Source organism: Callorhinus ursinus, unplaced genomic scaffold (genome assembly GCF_003265705.2).
Source record: "Callorhinus ursinus isolate GAN/ISIS: 27379988/994484 unplaced genomic scaffold, GSC_fseal_2.0 scaffold24, whole genome shotgun sequence".
Classification (NCBI taxonomy): Eukaryota; Metazoa; Chordata; class Mammalia; order Carnivora; family Otariidae; genus Callorhinus; species Callorhinus ursinus.
In genome coordinates this window covers 23918159-23933616 of record NW_027397086.1, presented here as the reverse complement: position 1 = coordinate 23933616, position 15458 = coordinate 23918159, and the positions used below count along the sequence as shown (strand labels likewise).

General features: G+C 47.9%; 1 protein-coding gene across 5 annotated transcripts in view; it reads right to left on the bottom strand.

The window, feature by feature from the left end:
- Positions 1–15458, bottom strand: part of ABCA1 (ATP binding cassette subfamily A member 1) — a 126710-nt gene that overhangs the window by 34614 nt on the left and 76638 nt on the right. For all 5 annotated transcript variants that reach the window (XR_012373529.1, XM_073876622.1, XM_025888383.2 and 2 more), the window contains exons 12-23: positions 13557–13754; positions 12592–12797; positions 11483–11659; positions 9550–9772; positions 7606–7827; positions 6988–7192; positions 6258–6371; positions 4049–4220; positions 2872–3003; positions 1801–1943; positions 1428–1565; positions 494–714 (exon numbers count right to left, since the gene is read on the bottom strand). Coding sequence is in view for 4 of the 5 variants with exons in the window: in XM_073876622.1 (XP_073732723.1) it covers positions 494–714; positions 1428–1565; positions 1801–1943; positions 2872–3003; positions 4049–4220; positions 6258–6371; positions 6988–7192; positions 7606–7827; positions 9550–9772; positions 11483–11659; positions 12592–12797; positions 13557–13754 (2151 nt within the window). In the remaining variant the exon portion in view is untranslated. The remainder of the gene's footprint in view (positions 1–493; positions 715–1427; positions 1566–1800; positions 1944–2871; positions 3004–4048; positions 4221–6257; positions 6372–6987; positions 7193–7605; positions 7828–9549; positions 9773–11482; positions 11660–12591; positions 12798–13556; positions 13755–15458) is intronic.

Sequence of the window (15458 nt, the reverse complement as noted above, 5' to 3'; positions counted from 1 at the left end):
AAAAAAAAAGTTTATAAATGATAATGATGCTGCAAAAAAATTAACTAGTACTGTCATTTTCTTTTATGCCCAGAATCTGCTAGGGTTGAGCGTCCGCCATGAAATCAGTGTTCAATAAATATATGCTGTTTTGCAGTTTAGAAGTTAAGCTCAATGAGATTCAAAGGGAATGAGCAGGAATGACAGAGCATTCTGCAGCTAGGGCTCGTCACTCCTGGCAAGTCTTTTTTCTTCGCTCTAATAAAGGCCCCTAAGGACCTTCTCTATCACTCACTGTGTCTCCACAGGAAGAAGGAAGTGGGATCCAACCACACTCTCACTGCAGGAACTGATGTGTCCTGAGCTGAGCATTCCACACAGGAAGTATGATGTGATTCCAAAGGGAGATGGTGACCCCCATGCGGCAGAGTGGGGGGGACATGGACAAGCCAGTGGACAAGCCGCTCCCGGCCAACAAGCCCAGCGCCAGCCCAGCACTGAAAATACAACTCACCTTTTTCAGGTATGACACAGTGCTACTGCTATTTCTGCAGGAACTGAGGGAGGATTCCACATCCTTCTTAACCAGGGTCAGGTAGTAGCCTGTTCCCAGCTGGTTCTTCAGAAACAGGGAGGAGCCCACACAGCACAGCTTCCCATGGGAGATGATGGCAATCCTGTCCCCCAAGATGTCTGCCTCATCCATGTGGTGTGTGGAGAGAATAATGGTGCGGCCTGCCAGGCACAAACACAAGGGCATGGGACAAGGGAGGCCTACTGGTTCTCAATGACTGAAGCAGCCGGAACTACAGATCTATCAGCAGGGGTCACCGAGGCAAAAGAATCTGGAAGCCTGTGTGGCAAAGCCATCCTCACAGAAATCAGAACAGGGACATTCGTTTGGGAATCTGCTACACGCCAGGCAGGGTGCTAGGTGGTCTGCATGCATTCTCATTTCACTAAAGCTTCTATGAGGCAGGCACTGCTGTTATTGTAGGTAAAGAAACGGAGACAAGTTAAATGACTTTTCCAAGGTCTCAGGGCCAGCTGGAACTGGCTGGCTCCAAAGTATATATCGTGTACCATGGTGGGGACAGAGATGAACAAAGCCATAGCCTCTGTTCTCAGCCATCGGTCTAGAGGGGAACACAGTTATAATGGACATGTCCAAGCTCTATGCTAGAAGTAGCTCTGGGGACCATGCCCTTTATCCCCAGTTCTCTTCTTGCCAGCCTCTAGATAACGAAGGGCATACATGTTAAGGTTCTTGTAAACCAGGCCTTCCTTCTACATCCAGACCCCGGGTGAGCACAGAGCTCTAAGAAGTCCCACATTCTTGAGAAGCAATTCTGCTGTTCTGTCAAGAACAGCCATGAGCCACAGCTACAACCACATGTCTCAAGAGCCCTGCATCCCTCCCTCCCTCAAAATAAACACACATCAGCTACCTTGTCGATATTTCAGCAGGAGCTCCCATATTCCCCTGCGGGAGTAAGGGTCCACGCCGGCTGTGGGCTCATCCAGAATGACAACCTTGGATCCCCCAACAAAGGCCAAAGCCACAGACAGCTTTCTCTTCATTCCACCTATGAGAGAGTGAGCGAGAGAGAGAGAGAGAGAGAGAGAGAGAGAGAGAGAGAGATGTTCCAGGACCGGCCCCAGACAGCGAAGGCAGAGGCGTTGAGAGACAATCAGAGGCACCCACCTGGGGACAAACCAGGGACACATTTCTGACTTACCCACCCACCCCCGCACTGGGACAGCTGTCGTTTCTCGTGCGTACGTGCATGTGTGCTGGGGGCGGGGGGAGGGGGGACTCACCTGACAGCTGACTTGTTTTGCTTTTCAGTTTGCTGGGTGGCAAACCAACATCCAAGGCCATCTGCTCCAGCTCTGCCTTCACGTGCTTCTCCGAGAGCCCCTTCAGCCGTGCATAGAACCAGATGTGTTCTTCCACAGTCAGCCTGGGGAAAGAAGGGCACGTCAGCTCTGCACCCCACAGGCTGCATCAGAACACAGTGCTCCCTGACCCACAACAGAAGAAAATAGGCACGTTTCCACTGCCTGCCCCCCACCCTGACCTTTTCTAACTATCTCAACTTCTGAAAAATAACAGGAAGAATCAAGACAGAACAACCGTAAGCAACCACTGGAGCTGCTGAAGAAGCCGAACCTGACATGTGACCAGTCCCTTCCAGCCTATTCCCAGCAGGCCTGGCCACCATACATCAGGCAGTTGCAACTTTCAATCCAGGTCCTCAAAGGACCCACCCCATAATCAACCGAGAAGCTGGCTCGGCATTCATCTGGAGGAGCCCCTCCAGGAGCTCAGACTGTGCAAGAAGGGAGCCCCCTGTGGAGGACATGAGCCTGAGCTGCTCACTCTAGGGAAGAGCAGACAGGGGTCCAGAAGGGGAGAAGTCCTTGCCCAAGGTCACAGAGCCCAGGTCTTTCTCTGCTCCACTACGAGGGCTCCCTCGGGGGCCTGAATTGCTGACAGGCCCACCTGAATGGAAGCAATGTCTTGAGCAGGAAATGCTGGGCCATCGTGACAAGGGCCCCGAGGCACTGCCAAGTCTGGGCCTAAGAGCTGCAGCTGGTGTCAGGGAGGAGTGTGATGGGAGAGCAGACGGGCTAAGTGGCCCTCTAAAGTGTCAGTAATGGAGAGCACCCTTTCCCACACCCTCATCCACCAGCTGGACTGATGGGACATCTCTCGCCCAACAATCGCCTCCTACTTTTCCTGAAACGGAAGGACGACCGGGTCTCACTGTGCAAGGAGGTGAGACCCGCCGCCCCCACAGAAGGCAGAATGCTTGAGTCCCCCTCCACCCGTGACTCATGACACACATCCAGGGAGGGTCTGCTTCTCAGAATGCTGCTGGTACTCACACGTCAAACAGCACGTTATGCTGGGGGCAGACCCCCAGGTTCTGCCGGATGGTGCTCATCTCAAAGCGAATGTCTTTTCCCAGAATGTAGGCAGTGCCCGAGGTGGGAGGGAACAACCCAGTCAGGATTGACCTGAAGACAAAAATTTACAAGTGCAAGAGTCAGTGTTATCCCCATTCCCCCAGAAATGTTCCATGCCAAGCCGCAGAGCCCAGGCACCTGCAGCAGAGGCATCAACCCCCCTATACTCCCATTCCTTCCTAAAAGACCCGAAGTGACCCCCTACAAAGCAAACAAGTCTTTGCTTTGGTGGGTAACCAGGAATGGGCCTAAATGTTGGAAAGGGCATTATCAGGACAAGCATTTTTAAATGATTCCAATTTGCCATGAAAAGTACAGTTTGAAACATACACTTTGTAAGTCCAAAATCATGTCCATGAAAATTGGACAAACCAGAAGAAGTTATTCAGAGATAAAAATCATTTCGGTGTCCGGCAGTAGGATTTTTGTGCGCCTTTTAAAAAATTACCTGCAATGTTCATATATTGATTTTGCATTAACCAAAAAAAAAAAAAAAAAGAAAAAGGTTTACAGGAGAAAGTCATCATCCCTAAAGATACACCTTTGGCAACAGTTGAGGGACCACACCAAAAGTCACTGAGGCTAACTCTGGTGTATATGGCCCATTCTCCCTTGTGAAGCCACCCATCATAAGGTCTTTATAGGTCCCTGTAGGTCCCAGAAAGGGCAGTCACATGGCCAGGTCTCACACCTCCTTAGCGACAGAGCTCCTGCAAATCACTACTTCCCTCCAACATATCCAATCTCCCCACATCCTTGCTTCATAGTTCTAACCAAACCAGCTCAAAAGGAGACCCTTTCTCGGAGCTGTCACAGCCTTAGGGTCCCAGGAACAGTGCAGAATTCTGAGAACCAAATGGGAAAGGTGACCAGGAGGGCTCCCAGGGTTCTACATGGGAAAGGTCACCAGGAGATATCTAGCCAAAACCAGCCATGGGGAAAGCACCCTTGTGATGAGATAGTATCTTACATTCGTCAACTCTTCCCCAGCGCTGCCCTTGTCCCAGTGACCAACGCAATGCCCTTGCGTCCTGACTTCTAACTGCACTACGGAACCCGCCCGCAGCCGATTCTGACAGCCACACCCTCTTCTTACATGGTGGTGGTCTTCCCAGCTCCATTGTGGCCCAGGAAGGAGGTGATCTGGCCCTCATAGAAATTCAAGGCCAGGCCATCGACAGCCACCTTCATGCCATCCCGGTAAACCTTCATCAGGTTCTGAATGGACACGCCCAGCTTCAGGTGTGTGGGCTCCTCCTCCACGCAGACTGTCAGGAGACAGAAGACAGAGGATGGGCATGAACCACGGCACATACCGACAAGTGGGGCACAAAGACATGGCGGCGGGGCCCGTACTCCCACAGCTGTCCTCTCTCCACGCATACTTCTGGTTTCTCAGGCAGACGTTTATTTAGGGCCTGTTTGGGCAGGAGTGTTGGTGATGGGAATTCGCTGATAAAGGAACATTCACAGTCTATTGGGAGAAAAAGACTTGACAAGCAATCAAAATACGGGAGGCGAAAAGCAGTTTAAAAAACACATCTAAAAATGCCGTAGAACTGTGGAGTACCCAGCCCGTGGAACACAATTCAGCAATGGAAAGGGGTGAACTGCTGATACGCATCACAGCTTGGATGGATCTCAAGGGAATAATGCTGAGTGACAAAAAGCCAACCTCAAAATGTTCCATACTATATGGTTCCATTTATATCACATTCTGGAAATACCATGTGGAGAACAGAGTAGTGGCTGACAGGTATCAGGGACTGGAGAGGAAGGGGGGTGGTGGTGGTGGGTTTCAAGGGGCAGAATAAGGGAGTCTGTGTGGATGGAAGAGTTCTGCGTCTTGACTGAGCTGGTGATTACATGAGTCTCCACGTGACACAGTGCACAGAACTAAATACACACACGTGAATGAGTACATGTAAAACTCTACAATCTGAAGAAGGTCTACACATTATACCAGTGTCAATGTCATGGTTTTGATATTGTGCTGTAGTTATGCAAGGTGTTACCATCGGGAGAAATGGAAATGAAAGGCACAAGGGAAACCTCCCAATACTATTTTTTTTGCAACATCCATGAGTCTATAATTCTTTTTCTTTTTTAAAAGATTTTATTTATTCACTTGAGAGAGAGAAAGAGAGAGAGCACATGAGAGAGGGGAGGGTCAGAGAGAGAAGCAGACTCCCTGCTGAGCAGGGAGCCCGGTGCGGGACTCGAACCCGGGACTCCAGGATCGTGACCTGAGCCGAAGGCAGGCGCCTAACCAACTGAGCCACCCAGGCGCCCAGTCTATAATTATTTTAAATAGAAAGGCCTTTTGTTTGTTTGTTTTTCAATGCCATGCCATCTTAGAGGAGGAACCGACTGACTACTTGGGATTCTAGAAGGACTACTCAGGGATGAGGTACAGAACTAGATCTTGAGGAAGGAGGAGGAAGGCAGGCAAGTCAGAGAAAGGGTTCTCCTGTGAGAGGACAGAGTACGTACAAAGGCATGGGGGTGTGGAAGAACAGAACGTGTTCTAGGAGACTGACACAGAAGTTTGGTGTAAAGAGGAGACTGGGCAAGAAGAGTAGGAAGAGCAGGAGAGGCTGGGACAGTGGGCAAGGGCCGGCTGTAGGTTGTCTAGTATGCCTAAGGAACAGCAGACTTTTCCACCGGCAACCAGGTGAAGGCACAGAAGAGATCCGCAGGAAAGGGCTTCATAAGTACTTAGGAAGCCACACTGAACACAAAGACAGTTTCTCTCCAAGAACCAGAGCAAACGGCCCAGAAGGCAGAGAGCCTTTGCTAAACTGTGGGCACCTCCACCTACAGTCAGGAGCCAGGAGAGGATTAGGGCTCTGGATAATGAAGCGTAAGAACATCGAGAAGCACAGGCTGAGCTGTGGCGGCCTACACAGGCTCGTATTTCCATCACCATGACGAGGCGGGCAGCGAGGTTATGGTTCTTCAATCACAGCTGTCTTTACCCCCTCTTCTTAGCTGTTAATTTATCATAAAAAGTGTGCGTTGCGGGGGTGGGGGGGTGAATGTATAGATATCAAGGGTCTCTTTCCTAGAAGCCAAGAAAACAAAGGCAATGGCCCTCAGGGACCAAGGGAGTGACTCCCCAATAAGTCGACAACAGCACTGGACACGAATGGCATGGGAGAATTTGGAGAGATGCATCGCGTTTGCTTTCTTTGCTCCTAGAGTGGTTTCAGACTCTCTAAAGGGCTAAAGCCATCCTTTGTCCCTGACAGTCAGTGGGGGCAACAGCACTTAGGCTAAGGGAAGGGCAGGTCGACAGTACTTACTTTCTGATACTCCCTTCTGGCTGGAACCAGGGTGGCTCTTCTCATCACTTTCCTCACCGAACCAGTAGGATTTGGTGCAAGGAAAATACCAGGGCCTGGGGATTCCATACTGGCCTGCAAGCGAAGATAAAAACCAAGATGGAAGCCAAGCACAGCAACATCCTAGCATTCCCGAGGTGTCCCAGCCAGAACTACTCCCTCCTTGACACAGCATCTGGAGGTGACACCACCCTGGGATGGAGGTGGGGGGTAGTGGGAGCTCACACCTGCTGAGACCTACTATGCATTCAAACAACCCCCCGAGGCAGGTTATCCGCCACTCATTTTACAGATGAAGAAACTGAGGGATAGTAGCCTACTGAGGTCACTCAGACAGTAAATGAAGGACTCAGAATCTGAACCCAGATCCGGAGGATACAAAATTGCGTATCAATGCAGGAAGCTCAAGTAGAGGTAATGAATATTCCACATATACTCCCTTAGAGGAAAACCAGGGGAAGCAGAAAAAGTTAAACCTCACTCTCTTAGAATTTGTTCTGTATCAAAATGCGTCCACGGCAGGTCTTGGTCAAGGAGATTTACAATCCTAGTCTTTAGGGCTAAAGCCCTAGCCACTTTCCGGGGAGCCCCAGGCCCTACAGAAATTCCACCACAGACAGGGCAGAGCTTGGCAGCTAGAAATTACATTTTCCCCAGCTGATGGCTAAAGCTGTGTGGAAGCTCCATGTACCTGGAAAGACAGCCTCGATGTACCACGTCATCACTCCATAGAGGAAGGTGTCGAACAGCATCATGGAGACTGAAATGGTGAGGTTGAAGCCATCTTCCTCCATGGGGCTCTCAAACAGGTTGTCCCACTGCACCCCAATGCCCTGCTCCTCAAAAAGGGCAAAGTACTCACAGCCAAACCCAAAAGCCACAGGAGACAGCAGGCTCTGCGAGAAAGAGGCAAAAGTCAACTGATCCATCTCCTTGTCTCTCATTTTCTGGCACTTCTAATATAAATTCCACCTGGAGAAATTTGAATTTGCAAAATGGATCAATTACAAGATATGGAAGTGTTCACCTACAGATCCCTCGAGGGGAGTGGGTTCACTAGCAGCATAGGAAAGGATTCTACTTATAACCCCTCACTATGCACACGAGTTTCAGAAATGCATGCATGACAGAGTAAAACTTTTAGAATTTTATGCTTCCAAAGATGCCCCAAAGGCTCAGCAATCCTGCACCGCCCCCCCCAACACAAAGACACACACACTCATTTCCCGTTCTCAGCTTGGACTGCAAGGGGAGGTGAAGCACCAGGGGCCGCTGAGCGTGCAGTTACTACCCAGGGGTGGTTCCTCACCACGAAGATCTTGAGCGTGAAGCCCACATAGTCTTGCCATGCCACACACAGCACGTAGGGCAGGTAGAGAATGAAGTAGATGATGCCCCCACAGGCTGCCGCCAGGTTGGCTCTGGAGAAGAGTGTGCTGATCAGGAAACACTGCAGGATGGTCACCACGGCGAACACGGACAGAAAGACAAACACCACGCTGGGGTCACTGTAGGGCAGCAGGTTTCCTAACTGGGAAGGAAGAGACCTATTAAATGTGCTGCCTCAAGAAGCACACACGTCCTCGCATGATCTATGGGAAGAAGAGTTTATTCGTACTCATCTGAGAGATAACAGGGAGGAGCAGAGCTGCTCACTGTTCTGATCAGGAAACTGAAGCCTAAGTAAGGATAACGACTACCCAGAGACCACACAGCCTAGTAAGAGTGGAGGCAGGAAGAGAAGAGTCTGGGACTGAAATTCATCAAGGTTCAACTCAATGGACAATTTTGTTCTTTGGTTCTCCAAGAAATACTGTTACCTGATGTCTCCTTTTCTAAGGACCAGGACTCTCAGCACCAAAAAAGAACCGTGGGCGACAGCATCCTATAGGACTTCTCCCTCCAAAGGTCATGGAAAAGGGCCAGGAAATCTTATTCTCCCCCTTGATGACCTGCCATGGATTCTGCATTCCCACAATCACCCAAATTCTTGTGGGCCTTTCAAGTCTATCTCTAGCCAGTTCATCTGGGTGTGTCTGAGGAGGACTAGCCAGCACGTGGTCCCAGAGCGGCTCTTCCCTGCCAGCCACAGGACCACCACCCCAGCCACAGGATCACCACCCCTACCACGGAGCTCCACCCTTGCAGTCAGATATCAGAGCACGAGCAGGGGTTGATTTCAGCAAGAACCGCTCTGTCATACTGCTGGGTGACCTCGGGGAAGCCCTTAACCTTCCTTGGCCTCATTTCCTTATATGTTAAATGGGTTAGTGAGGATATACTCAGAAAGCACAGGTGAATGTGCTTTAAACAGTGCCTGGCAATCAGCTAAGAGCTCATTTGTATTAACAGTAGCTAGTATTAACCTAAATATTAGTTCCTCACCCTTTATACTCCCCTCTTTGAAAACATTTTTTTTACATGATGCCTCCTTAAAACAAATCACTGTAAGGAAAGGAGATTAGCACATAAACCTATTAACATATAGGGTGGCACAGAACAGCACTGCCCGGGGTCCCCTTGAAGGGGGAACGTGCTGCCCAGCTGCCACAGCAGACAACCTCTAGATGTCAACCTCCTCTGGGTCTGTCGCAGCCACACAAAGCTGCCTGGCCCCGGGGCTCGTGATTCCAATGACTGACTGAGGGGCCCGGGGTCTGGGGTGTCAGGGAGGGAGGCCTTGGGGCTGGACAGCTCAGCTCAATGAGGCACAATTCCGGCGAGCTGTATATGGTCCCGAGTGCCTGTGGGGTTGGCCGTGCACTGCATCTCACAGCTCCTTCCCATGCTCAAACCTGCGCATTCCCCATCCCTTCCACAGATGTTGATGCCAAATAATAAGCCCTGCGCCAAACTCTCTCAGCCCCTGCTTCCAGAAAAACCTAACCTGCAACAATATGTATCCTCTGATTATGGTTTCCAGAAATTCTGGCAGAATCACCACCCAACACATCTAAGGAAACGAACAGCCCTCAGATGCTGCCACGAACCACTGCCCAGCAGACGTCATGGCACAGTTAAGTGTGTGCCTACATGGGAAGCAAGAGCCCTGGGTTCCCGCCCGGCTCAGCCGCTAGCCAGCTGGGTTGACCCTGGGCAAGTCACTCTCATTCCCCCCAAATAGAGAAGGAAACTGCAGGAAAAGACATGTCTGACCCCTTCCCTCCCAAATAATCTTCGCTTTTCTCCTCACAGCCTGTGTTGGGCTGTTTAGGAGTCCCCAGGCAGCAGGGAGCCAGGGTGGCAGCCTTACTTTCAGAATCACCACAAGCAGGCCGGCGCTCACGAGCAGAGGAATGAGGCTACTGATGAACCAGCTGAACCACAGGATGCCATTGTCCAGGCCCATGATGCGCATGGTCTCCTTCAGCCGCGCCTCCTTCTCATACACGATGCCCTTGATGATCACAGCCACGGAGTAGATCCAGGCCAGCGTCATGAACAGGGGCATGGACCGGCTCATCACCCGCAGGAAGCTGGAGGCCCCAGGGAAGGGCGGAGGAGAATTACAGGGGGTGAGATTCAGGCTCGGAGGCCTGTGCCTCCAGGGCCTGTGTGCGAGAGGAAGCCCCAAGACCGAGTGAACGAGGGGCAGGCTCTCCGGACTCCAAAACGTACAGGTTATCAAATGCTTCATGAGGAGCACAATGTAGCATTAACAGATAGACCAACGAAGTGCTGCCAAGTAGAATTTCTTTGGGGCCTGCTTTAGTCACTAGATAACTGTGAGGTGTGGGTTACTTTAAAGTACTAAAACAAAAACCAAAAAACCAACTCCTTCTCTCAGGAGAGCTGAACTTCTCCAAGGTCACATCCCTACTGCCTTGGCTCAACTTTTATCACAGATAATGCAGATATAGACTTCAGGCAGCTCTTGTCATATTTCAGATTCCAAACTGGAATAGGAAAGGCAGTGGGCCGTGAAGTAAAAGGGACACAGAATTTGGACCCTGGAACCCAGGCCCAAGTCCCAGCTTTACTACTCAGGCACTTACCAGCTATGTGACAACAGGCAGAGGCCCTTAATGCCGCTAAGCTCCCCTCCTGTTCTCATCTTAAGACATCCTTTCTAGAGTAAATCTTGGCTGAGGGGGGTCTTTGGAAAACTCTGGCTAATCTTTTTGAAGGTGAAAAACAAGATAATTCAGGGTGACTTGGAAAAGCTAGAGCGAGCCACGCAAGGAAACAGGTGCTCAGTGCAAAGCATAGAACAAATATAAGAGAACCCCACTCCTTCTACACTCTGATCCCTACACACATACACCACAATGGAGAACGAGAGAATTTCCAGAATTTGGAAGAGACATTACATATCTCAGAGGCCTGCAACAACTACATCTCTGCCCATGCTCTCTCACAAGAAATCACTAGAGGGGCGCCTGGGTGGTTCAGTCGTTCAGCACCTGACTCTTAGTTTCGGCTCAGGTCATGATCTCAGGGTCATGGGATCAAGCCCCCACACCCGGGTGGAGCCTACTTAAGATTCTCTCTCTCTCCCTCTGCCCCCCCTCCCCCCTCCCCCGCTCCCTCTGTCTCTCTCTCTCTCTCTCTCTCTCAAAAAAAAAAAAAATCATTAGATCCAAAAGCACCGTTACCACAAGGAGATCTTGTCAGCTTAGTGACTAAGCACCGAAAGATTATCGGAAGTCCAAGATAAAAAGGCCTTGTTCAGTTTTATTTAGATTGTTTCAAAATGCAGTTTACCACTTACAAAGAGTAAGTGGACAAATGGACCTGGAGGCAGCTTTTATAGATCTAGATCACCGTTTCTGTGTTTGGGGGACGTATGTGTGCGTAAGTGCTTGCATGTGTTTGTCACGACACATTGGAAATTTGCAGACTGAGTAAACTTTGACCAAAAGGGCAGGGTATGTAAAAAAATAGAAGCACTGGTAACCACAGATGAAAAGGGAGGGAGGATTCCAGGATGTGCACATGTGTGTCCATGATGTGACTGGAACCATCAACGACCTACACCTGGCATCTTATTTCCTAAAATCTTCACTGAATTTCAAAAAACATTTTTTTGTATCAACACACATGTAAAATACATGAAATCAAAGCATCCTATGTCCTCCTTTGGATGTATGTGCACGCATGTGTGTATAAGTATATATGCGTAGGTACTGTCTCTGGGGACAGCGTTACCCAGTGCCGTGAAGATGGCAGCTCAGTGGTAAACTTACATGTCATCGACATAACAGGGGTAGGGCATCTGCTGCACATAGACACCAGTTTTCTTCTCGGTGCCCGTCAGCACCCTGATGATCGCCTGTTCCACCACATCTTGTAAGTAGGCAAAGCCCCCCCAGACGTATCGCATATCCTCAAAGGGGTCAGCCCGAGGACCGGGGTCCCAGTACCTAAAACCAAATCACAAGTGACTAAATATTCCTTAGAACCGTACATCAAAAAAAGCCAATCACCCATAATCCCACCACCATGACAGAGCCCCTATTTTCATCTTATGTATTTATATCTTATTTTATGGTCTCAGTTGTGCACATATTTTTATTTTTTAATTTATTCATTTATTTTAATTTAAATTCAATTACCCAACATATAATGCATCATTAGTTTCAGATGTAGAGTTCAATGATTCATCAGTTGCACATAACACCCAGTGCTCATTACATCATGTGCCCTCCCTAATGCCCATCACCCAGTTACCCCATCCCCCCACCCCCCTTCCCTCTAGCAACCCTCAGTTTGTTCCCTATAGTTAAGAGTCTCTCCTGGTTTGTCTCCCTCTATGATGACTTCCCATTCAGTTTTCCCTCCCCTCCCCAATGATCCTCTGCGCTGTTTCTCATATTCCACAAGAGTGAAATCACATATTTTTTAAAAAGACATAATGAGAATGAGCATACCACCACCAGAATGTTGGTTTGGTTTTTCTCCCCTTCCTTGGCTACCTAACGTTGCATCAAGTGGACATACCAAAATTTGCTTAATCATTCCCCTTTTTACTAGCTGTTTGCCCCTTTTTGTAAAAATGGACAATGCTAGCACAGGGAGCCTAAAGCCTTTATTTCTTCTTTTCTGCCTGTTGATTTAATGCCATGGGATTAATTCTCCTGAGCAGAAATGCTGACTCAAAAGATGATTATTTTAGGACCTCTGAAATAACTGTCTCTAGCAATGAATGTGCCACTTTCACCAAAATCATGCCACCAGTTGGAGTTATTTTGGGGTGAAATTTCTACCAAATTATTACTTAAAACAAAGTGCCTCTAGTCATTTCAGCTGCTCTTGACTTCCCCCAAACTGGCTGGTGTGGGGAGACTGAACTCACCCATCCTTGATTTTATTTGTCCTCTCCACATTGTCAATGTCCATTCGGATCTTGTACTTGACGTGACGGGGCAACTCCACACTGTCAGGAGTGATTCCGGTGAACACGATACCGGCCCAGAACTTCCGCTCGTCCAGCAGCTCCATGGACTTGCTGATGAGCCGGACTTCTGTTGCTACCGGTTCGAGCTTATTCAAGTTGACACACTGATGGAAGAAGAGCCTTCATGAGAACGGTGGGGGCCAGGAACACACGCAGTGCCCAAGGCAGGCTCTGTCCTAAGAGGGACGTGCTAACTGCGTGACATTTTTACCCTCACCCTCTCTCCAAAGTCATTTTCCAATATTCAACTGAGACTGGATCCTTTTGTTTCTTAACTACAATTTAAGAGAAATGCTAGAAGTATGTAGAGATTAGCTACTTATATGGATTTTTGTGGAGGGAAAGAGGTTAAAACAAGGATCACACCTCCTTTTCCTCTGTTTTCTTGGCAATTTTGAATCATTAACTAACCAAATAAGCAGACAAAAAAACCAACCAAACAAAAAAAAAAACTCTTGTTTGTCCCTTATTAAGTCACATAATTTTTAAAACTAGATTTTTAAAATATAATGTATCCTATTAGTTCTTAGATAAGCTTCATAAATAAAGCCTTTTTAAGGGCATGCTTTCTTGACATTAGGTATCGAGCTATGAAACCTTGGGAAAACCTAGAAGATAATGGACAGAAACACTTCTCAGAGAGAATAAAGCTAAAGTTAGGTCTGTTTATTCACTCATTCAGTCATACAACTAACATTTAGGAGTGCCTTCCGTACACCAAGCCCTATATTAGGTTTGAAGGATACTACTGGAAATAAGACTACACATTATTTCTAAACTTTCCTCCAATCCAAACCTTATTGCACCACCTCCGAGAAAGAAGCCAAAGACTCTTCTAAATGATCCATGGGACAGATTCTCACCTCCATGAAGCGAGAGATGGTCTGGATTGCCTGGTCAGTCTCATTGAAAGCTTCTCTCCAGGTGTACACAGAGCCGTTAGCAGACTGGACATCCTCTGGGTGCTTGGCCAGAAATGCCAGGATATCTTTGGCAGTCCAGTCTAAGCCATCCAACTGCTGTTCCCAAAAGTGGTCATTGCTTCTGCTGTCCAACAGTGTCTGCCATTCCAACGAGAAAGTACAATCAATAAACACCGTATCAGTCTAGATCCTAAGTCTTATAGGATTTACGAAACCTAACCTTTTTATATATGTTGTCTCTTTTTTATATCTTCACAGAAAACTGTGAGGTAGATAACAGTGTTCTCATTTTATAGGTAAGAATACTAAGGTTGAAAAAAAAAAAGTATGGGGGCGCCTGGGTGGCTCAGTCAGTTAAGTGACTGCCTTCGGCTCAGGTCATGATCCTGGAGTCCCTGGATCGAGTCCCACGTCGGGCTCCCTGCTCAGCAAGGTGTCTGCTTTTCCCTCTGACCCTCCCCCCCCTCTTGTGTTCTCTCTCTCTCAAATAAATAAAATCTTAAAAAAAAATTTTTTTTTTTAAAGTATGATTTTAACCAAGGCTGAGTCATAATGCTAACCGACATGGAGCTGAGACTCAGTCAGACTAGTCTGAATCCAGAGTCCATGTTTCCAGCCTAGCTTAATAGTATCAACTGCAGGAACAACAATGATCATACTTAGTCTGCACAATTTTTATATTAGATCATTTGTATGTTTTACCTCACCCAACTCCATGAGGAAGATCTGTCCAGAAGTTCCCATTTTTACAGATGAGGAAAAAGGTTCAGAAAGGTCAAGTCCCTAACATAAGGTCACACAGCTAATACGCAGCAAAGCCAGGGTATGAACATAGACTCTGATTCTACCGTACCTGCCCCCGCCCCCCGCATTATATCGTCTTCCTCTTTTGAGACTCAAGCTGATGACTCCTCATAAACACCTTATCTCTAGACTAAATTAAGACAAACCCACTTGTGCTGTTTAGTTTGGGAACACGCTGCCACGATAAAACCAAGTAAAATTGCAGGATGCATGGGTTGTGATGCAGAAGAGGCCTATCTTTCATGTCTTGTTTCCTGGCTGGTTGGTTTCCCTTATGAGTCATCATGGAAGAGAAGGACAAACTAATCTGGTGTTCAACCAGTAGATCCGGAGGGCTGGGGCAGAAACCTGCACAGGTGCTGCCAGAAAAGTGGGTTAGCCTCCAGCTCAGCTCATGGAAAAGGAGAAGCAGGTGTAACACCTGTCACAGCTTCAAGGGGAGAGATGAAATTCTGGTTCTACTGAAATGGAATCTCTAAGGAGGCAAACACTGCTAATTTTTTAAATCCGTCTTATTTCCAGTAACAGTTTAAGTTTTTCCCCCATGTGGCTTCATATTTATTATTTTAATGGGATCATAATGGTTTTATAGAGTATATACACTATAATTTCATTAACTATTCCCATACTGCTAAGAATTTAGCTTATTTCTAATTTCTCACAATAGCAATTATTATAGCAATAACATTTCCTCTCATACAGTGACTTCTGTCTTTAAAATTATTTCTGTAAGGTACATCCCTGACGGTGTACAGCATGGAGATTCAGAGGATAGCACTTTTCTTTATGGCTCCTGCAATTTTCATCCCAAATTGCTTTCCTAAAGGGAGTAACAATTTATACCATCATCAGTAAGACACGTTAAGTATTTTTGTTAACAGATACACATTTTTACCTCATAAAAGTTCACAGGGGTATGGGTTAGCAATTCCGACATGGCTTTCTTTGGAACAAGTAAGAGCTAAATGAAGACACATGGCATTTGGGGTGAGGCCTGCTCCGCCCCGTGTGGCTTTGAGCAATATGGTTCAGGAAGGC